The sequence below is a fragment of the Bufo gargarizans genome, chromosome 2 (genome assembly GCF_014858855.1).
Source record: "Bufo gargarizans isolate SCDJY-AF-19 chromosome 2, ASM1485885v1, whole genome shotgun sequence".
Taxonomy (NCBI): Eukaryota; Metazoa; Chordata; class Amphibia; order Anura; family Bufonidae; genus Bufo; species Bufo gargarizans.
This window is the reverse complement of record NC_058081.1, coordinates 64,784,667-64,812,569: the sequence shown is the minus strand read 5'-3', so window position 1 is coordinate 64,812,569 and position 27,903 is coordinate 64,784,667. Positions and strand designations below refer to the sequence as shown.

General features: G+C 47.4%; 1 protein-coding gene across 3 annotated transcripts in view; it reads left to right on the top strand.

Moving 5' to 3' along the window:
- Positions 1-27,903, top strand: part of LOC122927332 (A-kinase anchor protein 8-like) — a 54,244-nt gene that overhangs the window by 25,292 nt on the left and 1,049 nt on the right. For 2 of the 3 annotated variants that reach the window (XM_044279065.1, XM_044279064.1), the window contains exons 15-19: positions 2,354-2,484; positions 18,689-18,775; positions 24,024-24,065; positions 24,887-24,928; positions 27,032-27,073. In XM_044279065.1, the coding sequence (XP_044135000.1) occupies positions 2,354-2,484; positions 18,689-18,775; positions 24,024-24,065; positions 24,887-24,928; positions 27,032-27,073 (344 nt within the window). The remainder of the gene's footprint in view (positions 1-2,353; positions 2,485-18,688; positions 18,776-24,023; positions 24,066-24,886; positions 24,929-27,031; positions 27,074-27,903) is intronic. The other variant, XM_044279066.1, reaches the window with a different exon arrangement.

The following is a 27,903-nucleotide window of genomic DNA, read 5'->3' as shown; positions in this document are numbered from 1 at the left end:
GTCGAACACGTGGCCTAGGAGCAGCTCAGCCCCATTCAAGTGAATAGGGCTGAGAGAAATACCAAGCACAGGATAGAGGATAGGTCTTCGGTAAAACAAATCCTGGAAAAGCCTTTTAACCGCAAAAGACCTACAGAAGACTTCAACCTGAAAAAGACTCTGCAGTCCAAAATAAAAATAAAAAAAGACCATTTCACATTTGTCCAAGACCACCTGGATATTCCACAATGCTTGTGTGAACAGATGAAAGAAGTGGAACTTTTAAATTTTTCCGAAGTGTCCTGCTATTGGCTGCCCCCCCACTCATGTTGGAATGTTCCAAAGTTATTTCTCAATGTTGTGTAAATTGTTGCAATGGCAGTTTCTTCGCTGCCCGGAGTGGGCATGGGCACCGCATCTCTTGCCCTGCATCCTGCCTTACCAGTGGTTTGTTCCCTTGTGCTCTCCTTTGCCGTCTGCAGCGGGTCTAGCTGACGTTCCACATAACCACTGGTGTCCTAATCCTCTTTTGCAGGCCACGGCCTGCGCTGTCTTACCTAGCCTGTCTCCTGGAGCGCATGCACACTCACTCTTGGCCTCCTAAAAGGCCAGCACGCATGGTGATGTTCTTCCCCAGTGTATGGCCAGCTTTCCCTGGGTATATAAGGCACCTTTCCTAGTGGGAGGATGCCTGAACTTTAGGTTCCTAGCTTGCTAGTTTACCCAGTGAAGGTGTTCTGTTCAGACTGTCTACTCAACCTCTGCCTGTTAACCATTTCTGATCCTGTCACTTCCATCCATCAGGTGTCTGAGTTGGCATTTTTTTTTTTTTTTTACCTGCCTTTCTCCCTTTCTGTTCTTTACTAAGACTGGGTGAAAGTCCAGCCAGTTCTCTGGTTCTGGCCGAAGGTGGCCCTTCCAAAGCTCTCTACACAATGTGTGTGGTTACAGCTTTTCAGATCTGTCTGTCTTAAAGGGGTTGTCTCCTCATGGACAATGGGGGCATATTGCTAGGATATACCCCGTTGTCTTCTATGGGGAGCCGGCTTGGTGGTGGCCGGGACAGAGTCCTCCAGCCACCACCTTGCGGGGCTCTTTCTCGATATAGGTGTATATATATTACAATGGGGGCATATTCTAGCGATATGCCCCCATTGTCTATGATGAGACAACCCCTTTAAATAGCCTCCTTCCCCTAGTCCAATGCTCTTTTCAACATCCCACACAGTATCCGCGGCTACAATAATTTAATGGATCAAGATGACCATCTGGGAGGTGTTCTACTAGACTGTCTTTCCGATTCGCAGCTCATTTTACTAGAGCTTTGGGGGCCTCTTGCCTCCACACTTTTGCTCACTTGGATTCTTCTCCCATCATTCAACAGGCAGCAGTAAGCCTGTTAGCTTGTGATTTTTATTTTTATTTTTATTTTTCCCTCCCCAATTTAGAGGGAAGCCCCACTTATGCAATCCCCTGCCGCCAAGTTATACTTGCCTTACCACTGCTCGAGAACTGAACTTAACAACATGTCTGCTTGTTAAAGAAGCACTCTTATACATTTTTATTCTCTTACTTGTTAGAAAGGTACATGATGTAAACAGTAAGGAAGGTAATCTTCTTACCAGTGACTGTATTTGTGAGCTATAACCTAACTTCTAATTGTCAGCTGTGTCATGTGACCAGCACTGTGACTTTCCAAATAACACAGTATCTTATGTGTGGACAGGAGGCCAGTTTCTCTATGTATTGGGAACCTCATTGTCAGTCTCATAGAAATAAATAGAGAAGTAACTGACTTCCTGTCCTGTGTCCATTGGAAATGAAAGGGCTGGTCACATGACACGGCTTAGGATCAGAAGGGAGGTTATAACTAGTGTTGAGCGAACTTGTGTTTTAAGTTCGGCGTCTAAAGTTCGGGTTGGGGTTATCGAAGTATCCCGTTATGGATTCTAAATTCCGTTATGGTCCGTGGTAGCGGAATCCATAACGGGATACTTCGATAACCCCAACCCGAACTTTAGACGCCGAACTTAAAACACAAGTTCGCTCAACACTAGTTATAACTCATAAATACAATCACTGGTAAGAAGATTTCCTTTACTACAGATTATATTATGTACCTTTTTCAGAGAATTAATATTTTTGTGGGAGTGCTATTTTAAAACCCTTTCGGAGAAAAGGCTGTGGATCCCTTCTGTCGAAAAAAACGGCTTTTTCATTTTTTCTTAAAGGGTTGCTTTAAAGCAGAATTGTCATTTGTCATGTTGTGGTACTCTTGGTGACCATTTGTATGTACTTATATCTGTGAGATGCTCCGTCTTTTCCTGTGTGCTTTGTGTCTTGTGCATTTATTGTATTACCATCTCTCTTTCAGAAATAAGTCCAACACATTATCTGCATCGTATTGAAGCCACGCATTGTGAGGTATGCGGTATTCTCATTCCAGATGACCCAGATCTCCTACCAGCACACATACAATCACTCGACCACAAGCAGAATCTCCAGGTACAGACCAGCTGGAATATAAATGTCTATTAGGATTCGTTGCAGAATTTTTTTGGGTCTGAAAGTTGCTTCTAATGATCAGAATTAGGTTATTGAGGTTCTTGGTCTGCATCATGCATGTGGATTTTGGCAGCCTCCATTGATGTGAATAGGGCAGTTCCAGCAATTTCTGCCATAGATTTGCCACGTGTGACTATACCCTAAAAGAAATACCTTACTGCACAGATGATGTAATCTAAGAACCTCCTCTAACTACCTCCTCATCACTTTAATTCCACAATGTGCTTTAGTCCTGCTGGGCCCTTTGGTTTCACCGGCTTCTGTAAGGATCTTCTCCCTATTTGTTCTGAGGATATCGAACACAATTGCACGTAGTGTAAAACCAGATGGATTTTTTTGTCTGGTTGGCACACCAAGCTTCTGTCTAAACCTGGATTTCATCTCGCAACCTCTTCCTGGGCTTACCACAGAAGTTAAAGGGGTTGTGCCACACGATAAGGGATAACTACTGAGACCCCACCGATCCCAAGACCGGGCTCCAGTTCCCCCGATCTAATGAAGCAGCGGGTGGAGCACGCACTCTGCCACTCCATTTATTAGCACTGATGCTTTGAAGCGCTGGGATCCTAGTTTTAAATTCTTCCAAGGACAACATCTCCATGGAGTTTGTATGTTCTCCTCGTGTTTGCGCGGGTTTCCTCTGGGTTCTCTGGTTTCCTCCCACACTCCAAAGACATACTGATAGGGACCTTAGATTGTGAGCTCCATCGGAGACGGCGAGTGATGATGGCTCTCAGAATATGGAGACACTAAAACATGATTTTTTTTGTTTCAAAAATGATATTTTCTCGCCCAATTTCCTTGGGGGACACAGAAGACCTTGGGTATAGCTCATCTCCCTAGGAGGCGTGACACTAAGTGAAAACTGTTAAGCCCCTCCTCCATCAGCTATACCCTCAGCCTGGAGAGAGAGACTGCCAGTTTTTGCTTAGTGTCCAAGGAGGCAAGACACTCCCTGCTACTGGGGGGCTGTTTTCTCCTTGTTTAAATTTTGATTTTTACTTTTTTCTTTTCTTTTTGTTCCAGATCATCAGGGACAACAGAGACGCACTAGACCTCTCTGTTTCTCCCGGGGTTGAGCTGCGCCAGTGCCGGTCACCCGCACTGCTGCCTCCCCCACAGAAGACAAGGTGGATCAGGGCAGCCCAGCTCCCCTACATCCCGCCAGCGCAAGGGTCGCCCACACGCCAAGTCCCTCTCCCAGCGTCCTGCCACTACGGTGCCAGTAGCTGAAGGGGCGACCCTGCTGGAATGGACCGAGGGTGAAGACGACTATGGTGAGAGAGTGGCTTCTCCAGCCCTACGTCCCCCACCCCCCACCCTGGTCTCCTGCGTGCCTGACCCCCCATACTTGGACCCTTCGGTCACTGCTGGACCTAGGCTGGCCCCTGGGGTGCTGCGGGGCGACATTCCACTCCCTGCTCCCTCTCCTCCCTTCTGGCCCTCATGGGACATTTTAGCAGCAGAATGCTGCGAATAGGCAACCACATCGCCTCCCTTCACTTATCAGCGTCCCTCCTGGGAACGCTGTGCTCACATCCTCACGGGCACCTGGTCTCAGGGTCCCCCCATCCCCTCACCGATGCGCTGCTCTGGACCGGGGGCCTTTTCCTGACGGCAGTGCTGTTTGGGCGACCGCACCTCCGGCGCTTCTTCCCGGCCTGCTGGGCCGCACTTCCTTCCCGGCCCCCGACTGTTCCGGCCTGCGGGGTGGACTCCCGCGGCCGGCATTTGGCTTGAGCACGATGCTCCAACGATTCCGGCCGGCCGTCGGCGACTTCCGCAAATTTTGGCCCAGGCTTCGGGCCTACTGGGCCGCATTCCGGCGCTCCACCCGGGCCCCTGACTTCCGGTCCGCGGGGTGGGCTTCCGCGGCCGGTTTGTCCAGGCAGTCCGCTCCGGTTTCCTGTGCGGCCCCGGTCAGCCGGGTGCCGCAGAAAATTTAGGCCCCGGCTTCACGGCCTGCTAGGCCGCAAACTTCCGGCCTCTGTTGGAGGGGGCGGGAACTTCTCCGGGCGCGAATTCTTCCCGCCTGGAGGTTCCCCGCCCCCAGGGGATCGCGGCGCCGCCTCCTCCTCCTCCCTTCCAGGTTGGTTGGCTGTTAACCCTTCGGGTACCGGCCTCCGTGCTTCAGTTTGTTTTGCTCGGCTGATGGGCCTATATGGCTGGCGCTCCCCCCCCCCCCCCCCCCCTCTACTTCTATGCTGGGCACCTGTATGGTGGCACTTCTTCTGCCTCAGTGAGGCTATTTTTTATTTAGAAATGCATAACATGGTTAAGCTAATGGATTTCTTGTGCGCTGCGCAGGACGCTGCAGCCTTATCTCAGTAGCGCCGCCTGTATGCGTGCTCCTTCCATGAGCGGCATGGTGTCGCACTCCCCGGCTGGTGCATGTTTCCCTTCTTTGCCCTCTCCGGGATACAGCGCTGGCCAAGTGCATGCGCTCTCCTTTTTTCGGTTGGCAGAGTTCGTCACCCTCCAGCTATGGTAACTGCCATGTGCAGACAACCCCTTCCTAGGCGGGATACTGCACTCTCTCGGGCTGCAGGCTTGCCTGGTGCATGACCCCCCGCTTAGGTGGAATACTGCACTCTCACCGAATACGGTGTTGGCCATGTGCACGAGAACGCTGCACTCATTGGATTCGCTGCAGGCCATGTGCACAACCCCCTTCCATAGGCAGAATGCTGCACTCATTGGATTCGTTGCCGGTCTTGTGCATGTCCTCCTTCCATAGGTGGACTCTGCACTCTCACCAGATACGGTGTTGGTCTGGTGCACGACCCCCTTCCATAGGGGACCGCTGCATTTTCACTGGATTCACTGCCGGCCATGTGCGTGATTCCTTTCCATAGGCGAAACGCTGCTCTCACTGGATTTGATACCGGCCATGTGCATGACTCCCTTCCATAGGCGGAATGCTGCACTCACTGGATTCGCTGCCGGTCTTGTGCATGACCCCCTTCCATAGGCGGAATGCTGCACTCACTGGATTCGCTGCCGGTCTTGTGCATGACCCCCTTCCATAGGCGGAATGCTGCACTCACTGGATTCGCTGCAGGTCTTGTGCATGACCCCCTTCCATAGGCGGAATGCTGCACTCACTGGATTCGCTGCCGGTCTTGTGCATGACCCCCTTCCATAGGCGGAATGCTGCACTCACTGGATTCGCTGCCGGTCTTGTGCATGACCCCCTTCCAGGGGCGGAATGCTGCACTCACTGGATTCGCTTCCGGTCTTGTGCATGACCCCTTCCTCTAGGCGGAATACTGCACTTCATTGGTTATGGTGCTGGGCAGCCGGCCATGTGCATAACCCCCTTCCATAGGCGGTATGCTGCATTCTCATTGGATTCGCTGCCGGCCTTGGGCATGCCTTCTTCCCTCAAGCGCCATGCATACACCCTCACTGACTGGGGTCGTTCTCTCGCTGATAAGTTGCTGGCCGCGTGCAGGACCCCCTTCCATGGTGGGACGCTTGCAACTCACTAAATCCACTGCCGGCCATATACATGTTCCCCCTTCCGTGGGTGGTGTACGGCACTCTTACTGGATTCGCTGCCGGCCATGGACATGTCTCCTTTCCTCAGGCAACATACACACACTCTCACTGACTGTGTTTGTTCTCTCGCCAGTGTGCTGCTGGCCAGGTGCCTGACCCCCATCCATGGCGGGGTGCTCGCATTCTCCCTGGTTGCAATACTGGCCATGGGCATGGCTCCCCCTTCTGGGCGGCATACTGCACTCTCACCGGATACGTTGCTGGCCTCTAAGATGGGTGGAATGCTTGCACTCCCATTGGATACGGTGCTGGCCTTGTGCGTGACCACCCCTCATTCCATGGGTGGACCTTTTGTACGCTCACAGGACTCACAACTGTCCTTGTATGTGCTGTGCTGGACTTGTACTTGTCCCCATTCATTGGCGAAGTAGTTGTACTCTCACAAAATTCGGTGTTTGGTGGATTATTGCACACTCACTTAATGCTAGGATTACCCTGTGCATGTCCCCTTTTCACTAGGTGGACGTCCTGCTGGATGCGGTGTGGCCATGTGCATGGCCCTCTTCTGGGCGGAATATGGTATGTCTTCCTTCTCTGAAGTAGGTGCTGGTCTTGGGCATCACCCCCTTGTGGGGCGGGCTTTGCACGCTTGCTGCCCGCACTGTTTGCCAAGTACATTGCCCTCTCTTCTGGGCGGACTGCTTGCGCTCCGTCGCATGCCATACTAGTCTTGTGTATGTCCCCCCTTCCGGTTGCACTTTGCACTTCTGTGGTTTCTGTGGGGCTCTGTGGCTGGCCCTCCTTGCTGTATGACTATTTCGCAGTGGGCGGACGCTCTTGGGGGCTGCTACTCTGTGCGTTGTTGGGCCGTGTATGCCTTCTCCTTCCGTAGGTGGGTTGGCTTTCTCACTGCTTATGGGGCTGCTTGTACGTATGCCTCCATTCTTCCTGCGACTTGTCGTTTTTCTCTTGGGATACGGTGATTGCCGCCGGCCTGGCACTCTTCTCTGAGGAGATCTTTCTGTTCACCTGGCCTGGACGGGCTCTATTGTTCTCTACTGCAGCGAGCTGGGTGGTATCCATTCTCTGTTCGGAGGGTATATTTGGTGTTTCCGTTGTGACGGTATCCACCATATTCGTTGGCCCTTCCGCCTGGGGAGTGTTTGTGGTTCCTGGATGCGTACCCATTAGTTACCCTGTGGCATTGCTTCCCAGCGCAAGCGGTCACATGGTCGAGAGTGCTGTCTCCAGCGTCCCTCGCAGTCTACGTTGGCTCTGGCCGGATTACGGTTCCCTCGCCTGTTGCCATTCCTCCTCTTGGATGCGTTTTGGTTTGAGTCCTTCCTGTTGGCACCCTCCGTGCTTCAGTTTGTTTTGCTACCAGGTTCTAGCCGCTCTTTTCGAGCAGGTCGCCCAACTTCTCTTGGTTGCTCGATTACCGAGGTCTCAGGGACCTCCACTTTCGATTCGTTAGGGTATTCGCCTTCTGCGAATTGGTGAGCCGGACATCTCGGAGTAGCGGAGTTCTGCTTTTGAGCGGTCCTGTGGCTTCCCTGTTGCCCACTCCTCCTTGCGGTTGGAGGGTGTCATCCGTCTTCTCGGCTATTTTTCTCTCGACGGCTCTGTTTTGGCTTCTCCTGGGTCAGTTTTACTCCGATGTGGCTTCTGCCCCGGCCAGGCTTCAGGGGCTGTTCCTTCACTGCCCTCCCCCCTGGGGAGACCATGGTTGTTCATATGGATGGTCCCGGTGTTCCTTATGACCTCGTACTGTCTCCATTGTTCACACTGGCTGTACTAGCTGTGTGCCTATTACCGGGTTTGCCGCATTCTGTCCTCCCGCTGGGTGCAGATTACTTTTACCATTCTGGGCGCTGGTCCTGCTTGGACTTTACCTTCTCGGTAACCTGGCGTGCCTACTTTCTTCTGTCAAGATTACCCTTCAAGCCCCCACTTCGGGTCTGTAGAACACCTTACTGTGGTGGCTACAACGACGAGGACTTTAGCCTGACTTGTCCTGGAGTCTGTTGGAAACTGGCCGGGTCCCGTTCGGTTCCTTCCGTTTGTCCATCTGCTCCCCCACTCCGCGTGGATTCGGGACGGCGTTGCTCGGGGGCCGACGGGACCGGTTTTCCCAACCTTTTTGCCGTGTCACTGATTTGCGCTTACTCGCATTGGATTTCCTCCCGTCTGCCCAGACGAGTCCAGCGAGCACACTAGTGTTCGCTCCCGGCCGTGCTTCGTCCAGGTTCTGTTGTCTGACTTAGGGTCTTCCCTGGGGTTCTTTAGGAAGCTGGGCATTCACCCAATTCTGCCTTTCTCTTCCCGTGATTCGGTCTTCTCCAGTCTGGCCTGGACCTGCGACTGGGACTCTGTTACTTGAAGTGTCTGCAGTTTTTTGCTTGGACATCTCCGACTCTTGTCGACGCTCGGTCTCTTGTTTCCAGGAGGTCCGCGCCAAGGTTCACGGCTCCTGGGTGCTTTCCTCCGCTTAACCACATGGCTATTGCTGTGGTTACTGCTCAAGGGCAGGGCTCTGTTTTTTTTGGTGTCACCGTTCATTTCACCAGAGCGGTTGGTGCCTCCGGGGCCGGAGGCATTGGGCTTCGGCCATGTCATTGTGCAGGGTGGCCACGGTCTTCCTTGCACTCTTTTTTTCCTGGGTGCGTACTCTGGCTTCGGCGGCGGCTGCTGCCTTGGGCCGCCTGGTTTTTGCAGGTGGCATTTCCTTGCTGCCTTCGGGTGCTTCGCCTTGGTGCTGTGGTCCCTCCCCTCTTGGACTGCTTTTGAACGTCCCAAGGTCTTCTGTGTCCCCCAAGGAAATTGGGCGAGAAAACGAGATTTTTGTATAACTTACCAGTAAAATCTCTTTCTCGCTCTTTCCTTGGGGGACACAGCACCCACCCATTCATTGTTTTTTTTCTGCACGGTTTCCGAGTTTTGTTTACCCGTTGGGTAGTTGGCTTGTTGTTTCCACTTGTTGGACTTTGCCTTTTCTCACTACTTGGACACGCAACTGGCAGTCTCTCTCTCCAGGCTGAGGGTATAGCTGATGGAGGAGGGGCTTAACAGTTTTCACTTAGTGTCACGCCTCCTAGGGAGATGAGCTATACCCAAGGTCTTCTGTGTCCCCCAAGGAAAGAGCGAGAAAGAGATTTTACTGGTAAGTTATACAAAAATCTCGTTATTGTGTAAAACTTGCATAAATAAAAAAAAGTATACATATTAGGTATCGCCGCGTCCGTATCGACCGGCTCTATAAAAATATCACATGACCTAACCCCTCAGATGAACACCATAAAAAATAAAAACTGTGCTAAATAATTTTTTGTCACCTTACATCACAAAAAGTGTAATAGCAAGCGATCAAAAAGTCACACGCACTCCTAAATAGTGCCAATCAAACCGTCATCTCATTCTGCAAAAATCATACCCTACCCAAGGTAATCGCCCAAAAACTGAAAAAAATATGGCTCTCAGACTATGGAAACACTAAATCATGATTTTCTTTGCTTCAAAAATGAAATCATTGTGTAAAACTTACATAAAAAAAAACAAAAACCTAAACTAGTACTAGCAATACTGCCACCCTATCCCGTAGTTTCTAAAATGGGGTCACTTTTTGGGAGTTTCTACTCTAGGGGTGCATCAGGGGGGCTTCAAATGGGACATGGTGTCAAAAAAAAAAAAACAGTCCAGCAAAACCTGCCTTCCAAAAACCGTATGGCATTCCTTTCCTTCTGCGCCCTGCCGTGTGCCTGTACCGCGGTTTACGACCACATATGGGGTGTTTCTGTAAACTACAGAATCGGGGCCATAAATATTGAGTTTGGTTTGGCTGTTAACCCTTGCTTTGTATCTGGAAAAAAATTATTAAAATGGAAAATCTGGCAAAAATGTGGAATTTTGAAATTGTATCTCTATTTTCCATTAATTCTTGTGGAACACCTAAAGGGTTAACAAAGTTTGTAAAATCCGTTTTGAATACCTTGAGGGGTGTAGTTTATAGAATGGGGTCATTTTTGGGTGGTTTCTATTAGGACTGCAGCTAACGATTATTTGAATAATCGATTAGTTGCCGATTAATTTCTACGATTAATCGGGAAAAACGACTAAATTACAAAACAGAGAGGTTTATATGATTTTACTTGAAAAATTATGTTCAAAGGCCATATTAAAACAAATTGTGGATGGCACTCTTATGGGGGATCTGTGGACGACACTCTTATGGGGGATCTGTGGACGACACTCTTATGGGGGATCTGTGGACGACACTCTTATGGGGGATCTGTGGACGACACTCTTATGGGGGATCTGTGGACGACACTCTTATGGGGGATCTGTGGACGACACTCTTATGGGGGATCTGTGGACGACACTCTTATGGGGGATCTGTGGACGACACTATTATGGGGGATCTGTGGACGACACTATTATGGGGGATCTGTGGACGACACTATTATGGGGGATCTGTGGACGACACTATTATGGGGGATCTGTGGACGACACTATTATGGGGGATCTGTGGACGACACTATTATGGGGGATCTGTGGACGACACTATTATGGGGGATCTGTGGACGACACTATTATGGGGGATCTGTGGACGACACTATTATGGGGGATCTGTGGACGACACTATTATGGGGGATCTGTGGACGACACTATTATGGGGGATCTGTGGACGACACTATTATGGGGGATCTGTGGACGACACTATTATGGGGGATCTGTGGACGACACTATTATGGGGGATCTGTGGACGACACTATTATGGGGGATCTGTGGACGACACTATTATGGGGGATCTGTGGACGACACTATTATGGGGGATCTGTGGACGACACTATTATGGGGGATCTGTGGACGACCCTATTATGGGGGATCTGTGGACGACCCTATTATGGGGGATCTGTGGGCGGCGCAGTTATGGAGAGGGGGATCTGTGGGCGGCGCAGTTATGGAGAGGGGGATCTGTGGGCGGCGCAGTTATGGAGAGGGGGATCTGTGGGCGGCGCAGTTATGGAGAGGGGGATCTGTGGGCGGCGCAGTTATGGAGAGGGGGATCTGTGGGCGGCGCAGTTATGGAGAGGGGGATCTGTGGGCGGCGCAGTTATGGAGAGGGGGATCTGTGGGCGGCGCAGTTATGGAGAGGGGGATCTGTGGGCGGCGCAGTTATGGAGAGGGGGATCTGTGGGCGGCGCAGTTATGGAGAGGGGGATCTGTGGGCGGCGCAGTTATGGAGAGGGGGATCTGTGGGCGGCGCAGTTATGGAGAGGGGGATCTGTGGGCGGCGCTGTTATGGGCATAACAGTGCACAGATCCCTTTCCCCATAACAGTGCACAGATCCCCCTTCCCATAGCAGTGCTATACACAGACCCCCCTCCCCATAGCAGTGCTATACACAGACCCCCCTCCCCATAGCAGTGCCATAGACAGATCCTCCCCCCCTCCCCATAGCAGTGCTATACGTAGACCCCCCTCCCCATAGCAGTGCCATAGACAGATCCTCCCCCCTCCCCATAACAGCCCCGGCCCCGATGCTTACAAGTCGGACTAATCACTGCATCTTTATTTTTCCTTTTTACAATGACGCTCCTGTAACAGCCAGGCAGAGCGGACGGCGGCGTAACGTCACTCACTCACGTGACGCACCTGCTCCGCCCACTCATGAATGAAGGAGGCGGAGCAGGCGTGTCACGTGAGTGAGTGACGTTACGCCGCCGTCCGCTCTGCCTGGCTGTTACAGGAGCGTCATTGTAAAAAGGTAAAATAAAGATGCAGCGACCGCCCGCCCGCATAGCAACGAATCGGCGATTATTCGATAACTGGATTCGTCGACAACGAATCCAGTTATCGAATATAATCGATTACATCGATTAATCGTTGCAGCCCTAGTTTCTATTATGTAAGCCTCGCAAAGTGACTTCAGACCTGGTTCCTAAAAATTGGGTTTTTGAAAATTTCTGAAATTTGCTTCATTTTACCAGTGTCATGAAATACAATATGTGACGAAAAAACAATCTCAGAATGGCCTGGATAAGTCAAAGCGTTATCAGCACTTAAAGTGACACTGGTCAGATTTGCAAAAAAATGGCCAAGTCCTTAAGGTGAAATAGGGCTGAGTCCTTAAGGGGTTAAAACTTTTTTGTCTCCCACTAGGGGACATGAACATGTGATCTCTTGATCAGGTACAGGGGCGTAAATAGAGTCCTCTCTGTGCCAGGGCAAATTTTGGACCTTGGTGCCGTAGAGTGTAAACGTACTCTTTTGTGCCACATACAGTCATATTTCTCCCCAAACGATATTAGTGCCCAGACTGCCCCCACAGTGATGGAATTCTAAGTGCCCCTCTTGTACTCCCTACACGGTAATGTCTTTGTGTCCCTGTAATATTGTCCCCTTTAGTCCCCATAATATAATCTTGTCCCCTTTAGTGTCCCTACAATATAATGTTCTCTTCAATTGTCCCCACAATATAATGTCCCCTTTAGTGTTTCCACAATATAATAATGTCCTTGTTAATTGTCCCCATAATATAAAATAATGTCCTCATTAGTGCCCCCACGATATAATATCCTCATTAGTGTCCCCACAAGATAATAATTAGGGATGAACGAATCGACTTCAGGTGACACATACGAAGTCGATTCGCATAAAATTTTGTTAGAATACTGTACGGAGGGAGCGTTCCGTACAGTATTAGAATGTATTGGCTCAGATGAGCTGAAGTTACTTCGAAGTCTCGCGAGACTTCGGGTAATAACTTCAGAAATTAATTTCTACTGTTAAAAACCTTTTACCAATCTCTGGTTCGGTTCCAAGGTGCCACTCGATTCGCTCATCCCTAATAACAATGTTCCCTTTAGTGTCCCCACATATTATAAAAATGTCCTCTTTAGTCCCCGTACAATAGAATAGTGCCCCTTCAATAAGAATAATGCTCTTTTTGTGCCTACTTATGTGCCAATTAAAAAAAAAAATAAAAATCTGGTTCTTAGAACACAATGAAAAGATCAAAAGCAAATCTCAGATTTGTCAAATTTGTTTTTCCTTATACTTCCTAATTGTCATTGAGATGAGAAAGGACAGGAAAATTGGATTTTTGTACTTACTGTAAAATTCCTTTCTCGTTCAATTCATTGGGGGACACAGCACCATAGGTATGCGCCCAGCTACCACTAGGAAGCGACACTAGATATTAAAAAGGTTGGCTCCGCCCAGGTGGGCTATACCCTCTCCACAGACACTAGGATAATCTGTTTGTACCAATAGCAGTAGGAGAGCGAAACAAAAGCAAAGAACCAACATGTCCTGGACCGGGGAAGGAAACGAGAACAGCAGCCCGGTGACGGGGAGAAATGGAAAAAAAAGGGTGGGATCTGTGTCCACCAATGAATTGAACGAGAAAGGGATTTTACGGTAAGTACAAAAATCCAATTTTCTCATTAGTGTCATTGGGGGACACAGCACCATGGGATGTCCCAAAGCAGTCCCCGAGGGTGGGAAGAAAATCTCATGCAAAAAGTTGGACGCACAGGTGCTGGAGAACCCTGTGACCCAACAGGACCAGGAGAGGCCATAGCATGAAATGGTTCCAAAGAAAAAATATGGGAGACCTTCGGGATCCCAAGGACAGATGCCTGGGAAAAAAGGCAATATACAAGAAAGAACAAAGGGAAACACCCGGCTCCACCCAAGGTGGGAAAAATAAAGAAGCTAGAGGATAGGGAGCAGGGCTAGATGTCCTGTGCAAGAACCAAGAGTTGAACAAGTGCGCACTAAAGAGCCCGAGGAAGGACCTGGAAGAGCCAGGGCTGCCCCTGAAGAAACAGGAGAGCAGCACAGCAGTGTCTGTTGGTAATGACCTAGCCCCCTGCATATGGAAGGATGCTCCAGGAAGAGAATCTATAAGAGGATAGACCCAACAAGAAAAATTAGACTATGATGGAACCTTGGCAGGAGAGAAAGTGCCTGGGAAAAGGACAGGAGCAGTCCTGAACCAAGAAAAAAACTTCCTACAGACAAGCTAAAAAACTCTGTGGGCCACCCCTCGACAAAAGGAAGCCAAGGAACCTGACCAGTAGGAGTACCCAGCCAGGTAAAAACTCAAAATTTTCTCAGACCAAAAAGGTGGCCTGTCCGTGGTCAACACCATGTAAAGGCCAGGGTAGAGAGGAAACAAGGAAGCACTGGAGGCTGAACGATTGGTAAAAATCATAGCAAAGACCCACCACGGGAAGATAGCAAGCCTCCTTCCACTGCAAGGTAGGTGGGAAAAGAGAAACACCCTAGGAGAAGGTGGAAACCCCATCCTGCCAGAGAAAGCCGCCAACCCCTGGGGGAGAAGGGGGTCCTTGGTAATTGCCAGGAGAGGGGAACGTAAACACCTGTTTCCCATGCAAGGGAGGCCTCAGAAAAACTAACAAAATAACACTGTGCATATCAGGCCAGAGAAATCCCTGGCCATGAAGTCTCAGGGGGGAAAAGGAACCAGTCACAGGCCCTGGTAATACAAGTGGAGACACACTTGTCTGAGAGATATTGGAGTAGAAGAGAAGACTCCAAACAGCCTAAACAGGAGCAGTTCTCAAATCAAGGGAAAGCTCCATCCCAAAAGTGACCAATACGAATGTAAATTGCAAGCCAGAGCAACAAACTCCCAGGTACTTGACCTGGGGAGACGGGAATAGAGGTTAGAATCTCAAGAGGGAAACAAGCCTATGGGAACCCAGGAGGAAAAAGAACCAAACCGGACCCAAGAAGCAACTGTCATACAGAGCATGTGCTGTCAGAGATGCCATGAGTAGTTTCCCAGAGGGAACCGGACAGCTAGATGGTCGAAGAATCATTGCGGCAGGGACTCAAAGTAGGATTACCCAGACAGAGGTTCAAGTAGGGAAAACTGCAGTAGCCGCTGGTGCTCACAATGCTGCGTATCCCTGCAGGATAGAACATCCAGTGGATCCAGGTACTCTGCCAGGACTGGGCCATGTGACTCTAAAAACAAAGCAGAGAGGCAGTAACAACGAGAGTACTCCATCCATGAAATGGGGTAACGCGGCTGCGCGGAATACAGTAGTACCTTTTTAGAGTTGACAAAGAACAAGCCTAGCATGATAGCCAACAACCTGCCCATGGCGGAGGGAGTGTGGTTGTCTGGTGCATAACAGGACTGAGGGCCTTGATAAATATTGCATCAGGCAATAAAGTAAAATTAATCATGCCTAGTACAGGGGCCATAGAAAGACTTGGTGCACTCAGAGGCCCTGGGCCAGGAGGTACTGCATCGGTTGTCAGATCTGAACAGGCCAGCCATATACTGGATCTAACAATTGCAACTCTACTCCTCCCAAGAAGGGGGGAACATATGGTTACCAGGTACATACTACAACTAGGATGGTTTGTTGTATACAGCGCCTTGAGATAGTACAAGTACACCCGCTGAGCATGACGGTAATGGGGTGCCAGATGCATACTAGAACCAGAAAAGAGTGATGAATACAGCGTCTGGGGATTGTATCATCACTCCGCATGAAGAGGGGCCCCATGAATGCCAAGCACACATTAGAGCCAGGGAAGGGAAGGAAACACCCAGTAGTGCAGGAGCCGTATGGGCCACAGATTGTTCCAAAGGGGCACAGCACTTTAAGATACTACAAATACTTCACCTGAGAAAAGGAGTTATCTGGCTGCATGGTGCAGACTATAGTGAGAGTGGAGACATAGCAACAGCATCTGGAAACGCTACAGTATTTGGAAATGGTACTGGAACTCTACCTAATAAAGGAGAACTACTAAAAAACAGACAGGTGTAATGGCTATAGTATCTGGAGATGGTACAGGTACTCCACTTAAGAAGGGAGCAATGTGGCTGTGTGGTGCACACTAGAACCAGACAGGTGCAATGGCTACAGCATTTGAAGATGGCATCTATATTTCGCCTGGTAAGGGAGCCTCTGGAACAGGGAAAAGGGACTACACCTAAAAAAAGGAGTAATATGGTGAACCAGGGCACCCCCTGTAATATGGTGCGTGGCCCACGCTAGTGTACGCTACAGCGTCTAGAGAAGAAATGCGGAGGCCGGGAACAGTCAGGAGGGTGTGTTGAATATAGCTCCTGGTGATAGTGAAAATTTCTCCAGCTGAAAAGGAGATACATTGGAACCAGGAAATTCTGTTGGATACAGCATTCGGCAGTGGTAAAAGTATCCCCCTGTGAAGGGGAATCCGTATGTACCTAGGACACCACATAGGTGTGCTGGCGTGCTGGGTGAAGCACCACCTACGGAAGGTGCATCAGGGGAGGATTCGTCACAAGCCTCAGATCTGTCCTGGGGGTGACCCGAGGTTGCCGAGGAGGAGCGGGACATAGTTGTGACAACCTGAGGTAGTTTGCGAGACCTGGTGTCTTAACGCGAGTGTCCCCATACACGGAGGAGTCCCTGAGAGGGCAGAGGCGGCCGCAATTTGGGCAGGCAAGCAGTCCAGCGACTCCACCATGGATTGGGAGAGTCAGGCAAGATTCCCTATGGCTTGGGACAGGGAAGCGGCCCATTCAGGTGTGACCTACACAGAAGGGGTGGACAGGGCCTGGGAGCAAGGTACTGCGCACAAACAGGGTCAGGCTGACCGCTTATGGCAACTTGTTTATCGCAACGGGCGCACGTAAAATACGTGGCGAACCCGAGGGGGGGTGGGAATGGGAGTCCTCTCTGGAAAAGAACATGAGGGCTGGGACGGAGCCTGAAAAAAAAAAAAAAGAAAAGCAGCCAGTCAGAGGCTGAGCTACCGGACCCCAGAGGTGCTGCAGCAGCTGCGGAAGTGTGCAAGGAGGTTGCAGAAGAGATTCTGTCAAGATGGAGGCTCTTTATTCTTGAAACAGAAGTTAAATGAAAACCTCCACCACTAGGGTTAAAGCCCGCGCTTGGCTGGGATAGGGGAGGAAGAGAGCCCCTCCCAGAAGGCGAGAGAAGCAGGGGTGGCAAGGAAAAAGCCCGAGAAGCAAGGGGGGGGGACCGCGGAAGACCGGGGGCCCTCTGGAACGAAGATGCTGTCTAGTCCCGGCCGATTCTGGGGACTAAAGTAGAGGGAAAGGCCGGGAGAGGTATGGGTGGCCTGGGAGAGGGGAGGGAAGAGAAAGGACAGGAGGAAAAAGGGGAAGGGAGGAACCTACCCAGGTCGCCCTAATAAAATGAATCCTATCCCTTGGCCAGAAAAGGGGGGCTAACCTGGGGGACCCCATGGGGCAGGGACACAGGGAAGAAAACTTACCGTCCGGCGTCTTCAGGCGCGGCAGGGTCACCCCTTCCACAAACTCGCCTTACAAGGGATTACCGGCATGCCACTGCGGATGCAGTAATGGGGGACTGGGTGACCGTCGAGGTACTCTAGTTGCACCCCCTGCGGGCGCGTACTCAAAGTGGATATCCACAATGGAACCCCATCCTGCAGCAGGCTGAGACCTGCAGAAGAAAGGAAAAAAATTATAAAATAAAGAGCAGCAAGACCTGCAAAAAACAACAGGTCATGTCTGTCTCCTACGGACGCTAGACTAAAACTGATTATCCTAGTGTCTGTGGAGAGGGTATAGCAAACCTGTGCGGAGCCAACCTTTTTAATATCTAGTGTTGCCTCCTAGTGGTAGCTGGGCATATACCAATGGTGCTGTGTCCCCCAATGACGTTAACGAGAAATGTGCCTCACGAATAACTACTACTTCATTGATCACCAGGCTTGGGGGAATAATTGACAAAGGTTATCCTATAAATGCTTGATGGGAAATTGTAAGAGAAAAATAAAGTATAAAAAAAAAAAGGCACAAAACGCATATTTTTAGGTGAAAACTTTTTTTATATAAAAGAAACCACATAAAATATCTCCTGCATACTTCATCTCAGCTTGTACTTTAAATATGAATACTGTTTTTTAGGTCAGGAACATGAAAGGGTTTGTCCCTTTAAGACAATTTATCGACAACATGTCTGATTGGTGAGCGTTCAAACTCTGGGACTCCTGTCGATTGCAAGGGGACCTAGCTGCTCAGTACAAGCGATCAGCTGTTTCCAGCAGCCCCATGCTGTGCATAGGGGATAAGTTGTCCTAGACCTCTTTCACATGTCAGATGTCCCTCACGCACAATTTATTCTGACACCACACCGATGCCATGCCCGTTTGGTCCGTTGTTTTCACGGACCATTGATAGCAGATGCTCTTGAAATAAATGTTCATCCTAGCAGTGTCTGTTGAATACAGATAACACATGGACAGAAAAAAAATGGACTTGTGGACCAAATACGTTTCCTTCACGGACATATTCATAGATTAACCACTGCCCAACTTGTCATGGATGTCATCATGATCGTGTGAAAAGGCCTTAATAGGACAGCCCCCTTATTCCCAAAATTAAACCTGTCTGAGGGTACTATAAACTGGTGATAGAGGCCTGATTGAAACGGTTGGTCGTTATCTTGAATTGACCAATCATTTCGCTGGGGTCCACTGCATCAACTTCGGAGTCCGATATTTATGACCTCCTGGCTTATGACAGGAGTAACTGTGAAGGCTTTATCTGATCATTTCCACATGACTTTCTTGCCCATGTCCTAAACTTTATGCCTTTTACGTTTGCGTGTCTTTCACCAGGTTAAATTGGAGAACATTAAGACCAACAGCGTTACGACAGCAAAGGAGCTTCTGCAGGATTTTGAAAGGCAAAAACAATCCAAAATGGTAAGTGGTGGACGTGTTCAGCTCTGTAATGATTGCCTCTGATGCTGCGGTTGTATACTGTATAGACTGGAGCGCGGAGTGGTTATAGTCTGAAATTGTGTGGCAAAGGACCTTTGGGCCACAACCTGTGCCAGAAATACACCTAATATAGGCATATTTCTGCTTCATAAATGACCCCCTTAAAGTGTACCTGAGTTTTCAAAAAAAGTTTGCATAATGTCTGTACTACTTTGAACAATCATAACTCTGAAGGCTTTTTTCAGCCATATTATTCCCTGTTTCAGCTGCATAGCTAGGTGCATTTCACTTAGAAGCAGAGGGCGTCTCCCTTATGGGGAATCTGCCAGCACTGTTCTGCTGTGACATCCTTTCCCTTACTTCCTGCTATGTTTTCAACTCTGGAGCTCACAGAACGGATAAGGAGGGGAAGTCACACTGATAGAAAAGCAGGAGGCTCCTGTGATGTTGAGAAGCAGTTGTTTTATCAGGCTCGCAATCTCCAATAGCTCTGACCCACCTCCACTTCCTCTCAGCTGTCTGAGTGTCTATTACCAGGGACGGATCCTGCCTGACAACAGGCAGTGGACTGCATCTAAGGTGGTAGCGAGACCGCTAGTGGCCATGACTTTGCAGCTTTTGTTTTTTTCAGGTGGAAGCAGGCAGAATTTTTTTTAAATAAAATGATTTAGAAATTTGCTAGTTACACCATTCTCTATTAAATGAAAGGAAATTGTACAGTGACTCATTAGGCCATTTGGTGGCCCGCTTTCTGCGGGCAGAGTTGTATTTTGTTTTAATGCCACCAATTCAGGGTACATATAATGGGGCCGATTTACTAATCCTGTAGACGACGTAGACAGGCTTTCTAGGACCTGCACCAGAGTTATCACAGTAGAAGATAAATGTAGTGCAGGGCTAGAACGCTTTTCTGTGCCTTCACACCAGCTATTTGTTGGATTGTGACATAATTATGGCAAACCATGTAGCATCTTAGGCTATGACCCTTTTCTGCTAAATTTCTGCTAAGCCACGTGAGCTAGGTCCAGTGGATTTCTCTAAGACTAGATGGCCCAAGTAGTGCCAATTTATCAGGCCCTGCAATCCAAACTTCTGGGTATAGTCACAAAATTGTTTACAAAAATAATGCAGCTCTTTGCATCATTTTTGCGTGGTTAGCCACGTAAACTAGCTTCACGCCAGATTTATCTCTGCCATCTAATTTGCTAAATAAGATTGCAATCTCACTCTAGTAGGAAGTGGAGTAGAAAACTGGAGTAGCTTTTCTAGACAAAAGTGTGTGCACCAGATTCAACAAACACGCGACATTTGGTACAAAGTCCGCCAATGCAGACTCTAGCAAAACTGACTTCAAATATTCGTATCACGGTGAGGGGAGGCGTTAAAAGAAATAAACTTTATTAAGTTCAGAAATAAAATAAAAATAAGAGGGATTGTGTATTAAAAGCCGACAAGCAAGGTACAGTGTATAAACATGTACGGTAATGGCTAAATGGCACAAAATGCCCCCTTCACAGCTAATCGATGCACAGGGATTATCAGGTCTAATCGGGGTGAACTGGACAGCAGTGCCTAGGATATCGGGATGTGGCCTGATGATGGCCACACATGATGTCCTGATGCTGGCCATCGACAAATTTGGGACTGTGTGTGGGGCTCCTGTCAGCATTACACTGACCGCATAATACACTGCAATACAGAAGAGCTGCAATGTATTATGTCACCAAAGGATAAAAAAATAAAAAAAACAGACCCTCGCATTTGGTATCACTGAGTCAATAATGACCTATATTCAGAGTGAGGAGAGGCATTAAAAGAAATAAACTTTATTAGGTTCAGAAATAAAATAAAAATAAGGGGAATTGTGTATTAAAATCCCACTAACAAGGTACAGTGTATAAACATGTAATGGCACAAAATAAGACAGAGGACTATAACCAAATAGGTTGTGTCTTAATGAATGACCCGATAGTGTGATACCAAATAGGAGGGTCTGTTTTTATTTTTAGATAATAAATCTGTTTTATTTCTTCAGTCTACATATCGGAGTGTAAACTTTTTTTTTTTTTTTTTACTTTTTACCTGGCACTTTGGACTTTTTATTAGAATGTTTTTTTTTTCTTCTTTTTTTAGGTTTTAATTTGGAAGAAAACTGCTAATTATTATTAAATTGTGTTTTTTTTTTTTTTTTTATTATAGCTTTTTATTATTTAAATATTGAAACTGACACAAAAATTAATTATTGCAATGGGTTCCCTATTTTGTGATGATCGTTTTCATATATAACATGTATAGGTTTGAGAGAACAGGGCAACTATTTATTAACTTACTAACTTTTTATTTCTTTTTGGCACATATGTCCCCCAGGAGGTCATTAAAAGACCTCTGGAGGACACTGACTGACTTTTTTTTTTTTTCACTGTAACTGGGGCATCCACAGGAGCCCCAGTTACAGGAGAAAAACGGCCCCTGCGGGGGCATGACACAGGCAGAGCTGATGAGGGTCTCTGCCCCTGCTCCAGGCACCCTTGGGGGTCACATGCTCCCTCTACCATGCGCTCGTTCAGCGCTCTCCTGCCGGCACAGGAGAAGGCAGAAGTGTTAATGACCCGCTCCTGTCTTCTCCTCAGGGCCCCTGCTGTGTCTATCAGCCATTACTTGACCTGCTCCTTGCTGATTAGCGCTGGGATTAAAGCGCTGCCTGCACGTGTATATACATGCTATCTGCCCGGGGCATGTGCAGATAGGACATATATACACAGTGGGCAGTCGGGAAGGGGTTAATCATTGAATGCAGGCGTTTCACTCAGTCCCATTACCACAGCTGTATAAGATCCATCCCATGGCCATGCAGTCCCCTTTACAGACATTTGTGAAAGAAGGGCTCTTTGTTAACATCTCTTAGCATTCCAGTGTGGCCCCGTAATAGGATGTCGCCAAAGTCAGTTCATGAAATGTCTCCCCTCCTAGATCCTTCCACCATTAGCTGTTAGTGGTATTATTGTAAAATGGAGGTTTTTAGGAACCACCGCAACTCAGCCACGAAATGGAGACCATGTAAAGTTACAGAGCAGGGTCACAGAGTGCTGGGGGGCATAAAGGTCGCTAACGCTCTGCGGACTCCATAACTGCAGAATCATTGTAATAAACGAGGCCGACCTGCGACATGTGCACAGGTCAGCAGAAGCTAGCAGTTTTCCTTCCATGTCTATGTGGCTTTAATCCTGAGAAAACTAAGCAACCAATCAGATTTCACCTTTCATTTTTGACTGCTCCTTTGGAAAATGAAAGGTGGAGTCTGATTGGCTGCTATCGGACACTTAGTCAGTTCTACTTTACACCAGTTTGATAAATCTCCCGCAAAACTTTTAATATATGCAAATGAGCCTCTAGGAACGATGGAGGCCCCGTTCTCTCTGCTGCTGTCGCGCCCCCTGTATTTTGATTGACAGGTACAAAGATGGCCGCCATTGAAGCACGTCACTCCCCATTAATGAGGTGACCTAAAGCTCCTTCCCCCTAGCTAATCAGATGCCATGGTCACTATCAGCTTAAATGGGTGGGATTGGAGTTCTAATTCCACAAAGTAAAGTATTACACATCACAGGATGGGCCGACAATGATCTTTGATTTAGGGCTCATGCACACAACTGCGGTCCGCAAAAAATATGGATGACGTCTGTGTGCATTCCGTATTTTACGGAATAGAACAGTCCTATCCTTGTCAGTAATGCGGACAATAATAGGGTACTGAAACGGAATGCACATGGAGTAACTTTCTTTTTTTTTTTTTTTTTTTTTTTTGCGGATCCATTGAAACGAATGGTTCCACATACTGTCCGCAAAAAAAACAAAAAACGGAACTGACATGGAATGAAAATATGTTCGCGTGCATGAGCCCTTACAGACAGGATAGGTCCTACTGAGCAAGACTGTCTCCCCGCTCTGAGAGGGGGGAATAAACCCTACATAAACCAATAATAAGGATATTCTATGCCATATACATCAGAACTTATAGGCCAAAAAAAATCTGGTGCCTGTGGCTATAAACATAACCTTCAAAAAAACACCAGTCTGCACATAAAATAAAAAAAGTACATAATCTTTATTATATCACATGACTTAAAACAGTTAAAGGGGCTATCCATTACTATAAACTGCTCCCCCCATATTCAGGGCCCCTCACAGGGAATATACTTGCCCTGCTCCCTGCGCCGCTCCTGGTCTCCGCACCGCCGCTGCTTCTCCCCGTGCGCCGATGAAAACATCCGCTGTCGGGGTGGGGGAGCAGCCAATTGCAGAGGGGGTGACACTAGGGAGGCTTGTCCCCACCTGCCATTGGCTGCTCCCCCCGAAACTGAATGTTTTCATCGGGGCACAGAGAGAAGCAGCAGTGGTGGTTTATTCCCTGTGAGGGGCCCTGCATATGGGGGGGGGGGGGGGGGGGGCAGTTTATAGTACTGGATAACCTCTTAAAGAGATTACAGGAAGATGCACATAATTGGACAGGGGGACACATCCATACTGATGGCAGTGACAAATATTTACTGTAGCTATATAATTGGCAAAAAACATTGGGGCTAGATGATTGTTTTTAATACACTTATTAGAGTGACCTTTTCTTTTGTATTGGAACGTAAGGTTTACATATATAGCTATATACTTGTCACTGCCATCCCTATGGATGTGCCCCCTTTACAAGGATATTGCATCTTCCTTTAATCTCTTAACGGTTTTTAATCATGTGACATAATAAAGATTACTTGCTTTTTTCATTTTGTGTGGGGACGGGCATTTTTTTAAATTTTTTCGGAGGTTATCACGCAGACTATTGTCCCTCCCGGCAATGGCCGGCTCGCTTGCTTGCTGAGGTTTCCTCCCGCAGCACGGGGAGGAGCAATCACTATGCCGTCACTCGTCCCCATGCTCTACAGTGGTGGATTACAGGGTGGCCGTAACCATGGAAACTAGCAGTACATAATATGATGGAAAAATTAATCCAGCCAGTAAAGGAAGCAATATGGAGAATCACAATACATTAGGAAGTGCCTTGTATTAACTTTCTCTACGTAATAAATGCCATTTGCTGAAATGATACAACCTTTAAGAGGAAGGGGGCAGATTGGGTGGACCCACAGACCAATTACCTCCATATTCCCCAATAGCTCCAGGTTTCAACGAGTAGCAATATCATAGCTGGAAACTTACCTTACTTGTGTTGTCTTCCTAGGGACCGCATTCCTCTAAGGACAAAGCGACCTCTTCAGCACAGGTAAGCCGTGCACATGAAGTCCTAGTCCCTGAGGAAGGGGATGATGTCATTGGTCAAGAGCTTTCCATTAATAATGATGAAGGTCCTGCTGTTTTTTTTTTTTTATTTTTTTTTTTTTTGGGGGGGGGGGGGGGGGGAGAGAAAAACCTTTATTTTATTTTAAGGATGATTAACAACTTCTCTCGATTTATGTATTTCTTTTTTTCTGGTGATAGTTTAAACGCCATTGCATCTAAATCTAAGCACAAGTGGAGTTGCTATGCCGTCCTCGCCACTTTTCTGAAAAGGGGGCATAGCAGGGTGTGGACAGGGGCCATCAGCTCTGGAAGATTCATCATTCTTTACATCCGTTTTCTGGTGTAAATGATGACTGATCTCTAAGCCAGCTGTGAGATGGCACACAAACTGCATGAGGATGCGCCTATATATGACGAAGCATGTGCCTCATCATAAGAGAAGCACGTCCTCCGCCAGCACAGGGGATATCAAGAGCAGCGGAGCACATATATCTCTCCCATTGTGCCCAGAAAAAAAATGTTCAAATGTTGGTACCTATATAATAAGAGTACAAAGGTGGCAGATCTCGGGGCTTCTGGCGGCCATTTGAAAACCTCACCCTGCTGTGACGTTGACAGGGTGACATGGAGTTTCCGACTTCAGTCTGATGCCGTGGTCGATGTCAGAGCTGTAATGGAAGGGATCAAAGTCGTTGTTCAACAGAATGAAGCATTAAAGCATCAATAGTGACACTAAACCAGTTGCAGGTTTCAACCAGTAGCAATGTCATAGCTGGAATCTTACCTTTTGTGTTGTCTTCCTAGGGTCACTATTCCTCCAGGTACAGAGCGGCCTCTTCATCACAGGTAAGCAGTGCACATGAAGTCCTACATCCCGAGGAAGGGGATGATGTCATTGCTGATGCCAATGGTCAAGATCTTCCTGTTAACCATAATGTGGATTCTGCTCATGGGAAGAAAGTAGGGCTGGTCTTTTTTTTTTTTTTGAACTGATGTAACGGAGAAAAAAAACAAAGCTACTATTGTTTTTGCACTTTAAATTGGTTTTCCGGTCTTTTAATATTGATCAATATCAGATCGGCGGGGGTGCCAGGTGTCAGCTATATGAAGAGAAGGCACGTGCTGTGCGTGGTGTCTCCTGTCTCTCTTCCTGCTGCTTCCCTTTAAATTTGGTACGTTGCCCTGCAACATAACTAGCATGTCACTTCTATTGTTTCAGTATGATGATGACGGTAACAAATAGGCTTACTTTTATATTTTTTGTGCTCCTAGAGCCAGAACGTATTAATTTTTTCGCTGATGTAGCTTATTTTTAGTGTAAAGAGATATTTTTTTGCTTTATAAGACGCACTTTTTTCCCCTTGCATCCTCTGCCAGCACAAGGGATATCAAGAGCAGCGTAGCACATACAGTGGATATAAAAGTCTACACACCCCTGTTAAAATGTCAGGTTTCTGTGATGTAAAAAAATGAGACAAAGATTAGTCATTTCAGAACTTTTTCCACCTTTAATGTGTCCTATAAACTGTACAACTCAATCGAAAAACAAACTGAAATCTTTTTGGTAGAGGGAAGAAAAAAAATATATAATATGGTTGCATAAGTGTGCACACCTTTAAACTAATACTTTGTTGAAGCACCTTTTGGTTTTATTACAGCACTCGGTCTTTGTAAGTATGAGTCTATCAGCATGGCACATTTTGACTTGGCAAGATTTGCCCGCTCTTCTTTGCAAAAACACTCCACATCTGTCAGATTGTGAGGGCATCTCCTGTGCACAGCCCTCTTCAGATCACCCCACAGATTTTCAATCGGATTTAGGTCTGGGCTCTGGCTGGACCATTCCAAAACTTTAATCTTTATTCTGGTGAAGCCATTCCTTTGTTGATTTGGATGTATGCTTTGGGTCGTTGCTGAAAGATGAAGTTCCTCTTCATGTTCAGCTTTCTAGCAGAAGTCTGAAGGTTTTGTGCCAATATCGACTGGAATTTGGAACTGTTCATAATTCCCTCTTGGTCGCCTCCCAGACCAGTTTTCTTCTCGTCTTTTTATCAATTTTGGAGGGACGTCCAGTTCTTGGTAATGTCACTGTTGTGCCATATTTTCTCCGCTTGATGATGACTGTCCTCACTGTGCTCCATGGAATATCTAATGCCTTGTACCCTTCCCCTGACTGATACCTTTCAGCAATGAGATCCCTCTGATGTTTTGGAAGCTCTCTGTGGACCATGGCTTTTGCTATGGGATGCGACTAAGAAAATTTCAGGAAAGACCAACTAGAGCAGCTGAACTTTATTTGGGGTTAATCAGAGACACTTTAAATGATGGCCGGTGTATGCTGACTCCTATTTAACATGATTTTGAATGTGATTGCTTAATTCTGAACACAGCTACATCCCCAGTTATAAGAGGGTGTGGACAATTTTATGCAACCACATTATTTTAGTTTATTTTTTTGTTTTCTTCCCTCCACCTAAAAGATTTCAGTTTGTTTTTCAATTGAGTGGTACAGTTTATAGGTCACATTAAAGGTGGAAAAAGTTCTGTAATGATTTATCTTTGTCTCATTTTTTTACATCACAGAAACCTGACATTTTAACAGGGGTGTGTAGACTTTTTATATCCACTGTATATATCTCTCCCATTGTGCCCAGAAAAAAAAATGTTCAAATGTTGGTACCTATATAATAAGAGTACAAAGGTGGCAGATCTCGGGGCTTCTGGCGGCCATTTGAAAACCTCACCCTGCCGTGACGTTGACAGGGTGACACGGAGTTTCCGACTTCAGTCTGATGCCGTGGTCGATGTCAGAGCTGTAATGGAAGGGATCAAAGTCGTTGTTCAACAGAATGAAGCATTAAAGCATCAATAGTGACACTAAACCAGTTGCAGGTTTCAACCAGTAGCAATGTCATAGCTGGAAACTTACCTTTTGTGTTGTCTTCCTAGGGTCACTATTCCTCTAAGTACAGAGCGGCCTCTTCATCACAGGTAAGCAGTGCACATGAAGTCCTACATCCCGAGGAAGGGGATGATGTCATTGCTGATGCCAATGGTCAAGATCTTCCTGTTAACCATAATGTGGATTCTGCTCATGGGAAGAAAGTAGGGCTGGTCCTTTTTTTTTTTTTTGTAGATTTTTCAAGATTTAATTTATTCATTCTTTCTTTTTTTTTTTTCTGGCAATAGCCTTATTTTTCTGTTCAATTGAAGTTTTTAGTGGCCCCATATTGGAGTACATATGACTTATTAATCAACTGATGTAACGGAGAAAAAAAAACAAAGCTACTATTGTTTTTGCACTTTAAATGGATTTTCGGGGCTTTTAATATTGATCAATATCAGATCGGCGGGGGTGCCAGGTGTCGGCTATATGAAGAGAAGGCACGTGCTGTGTCTCCTGTCTCTCTTCCTGCTGCTTCCCTTTAAATTTGGTACGTTGCCCTGCAACATAACTAGCATGTCACTTCTATTGTTTCAGCATGATGAGGACGGTAACAAATAGGCTTACTTTTATATTTTTTGTGCTCTTTTTGCACAGTATTAGCATATGCCATGCACAAACAATTGTTTTTTATGTCGTCCCATTCCAAGAGCCAGAACTTATTCATTTTTCCGCTGATGTAACTTTATTAATCTTTATCTTTTGACTCTCACTAAGGAACATGGCTTTTAAAATGCAGTGTTTTGTAACTTTTTAAATCTAGGCGCAAGTGGAGCTTCTAACCCCCCCCCCCCCCCGACCACTTTCACTTTCCGATGCAGGGGCATGGCATGATGTAGGCGGGCCCATCAGCTCTGGAACAATTATTATTATATAC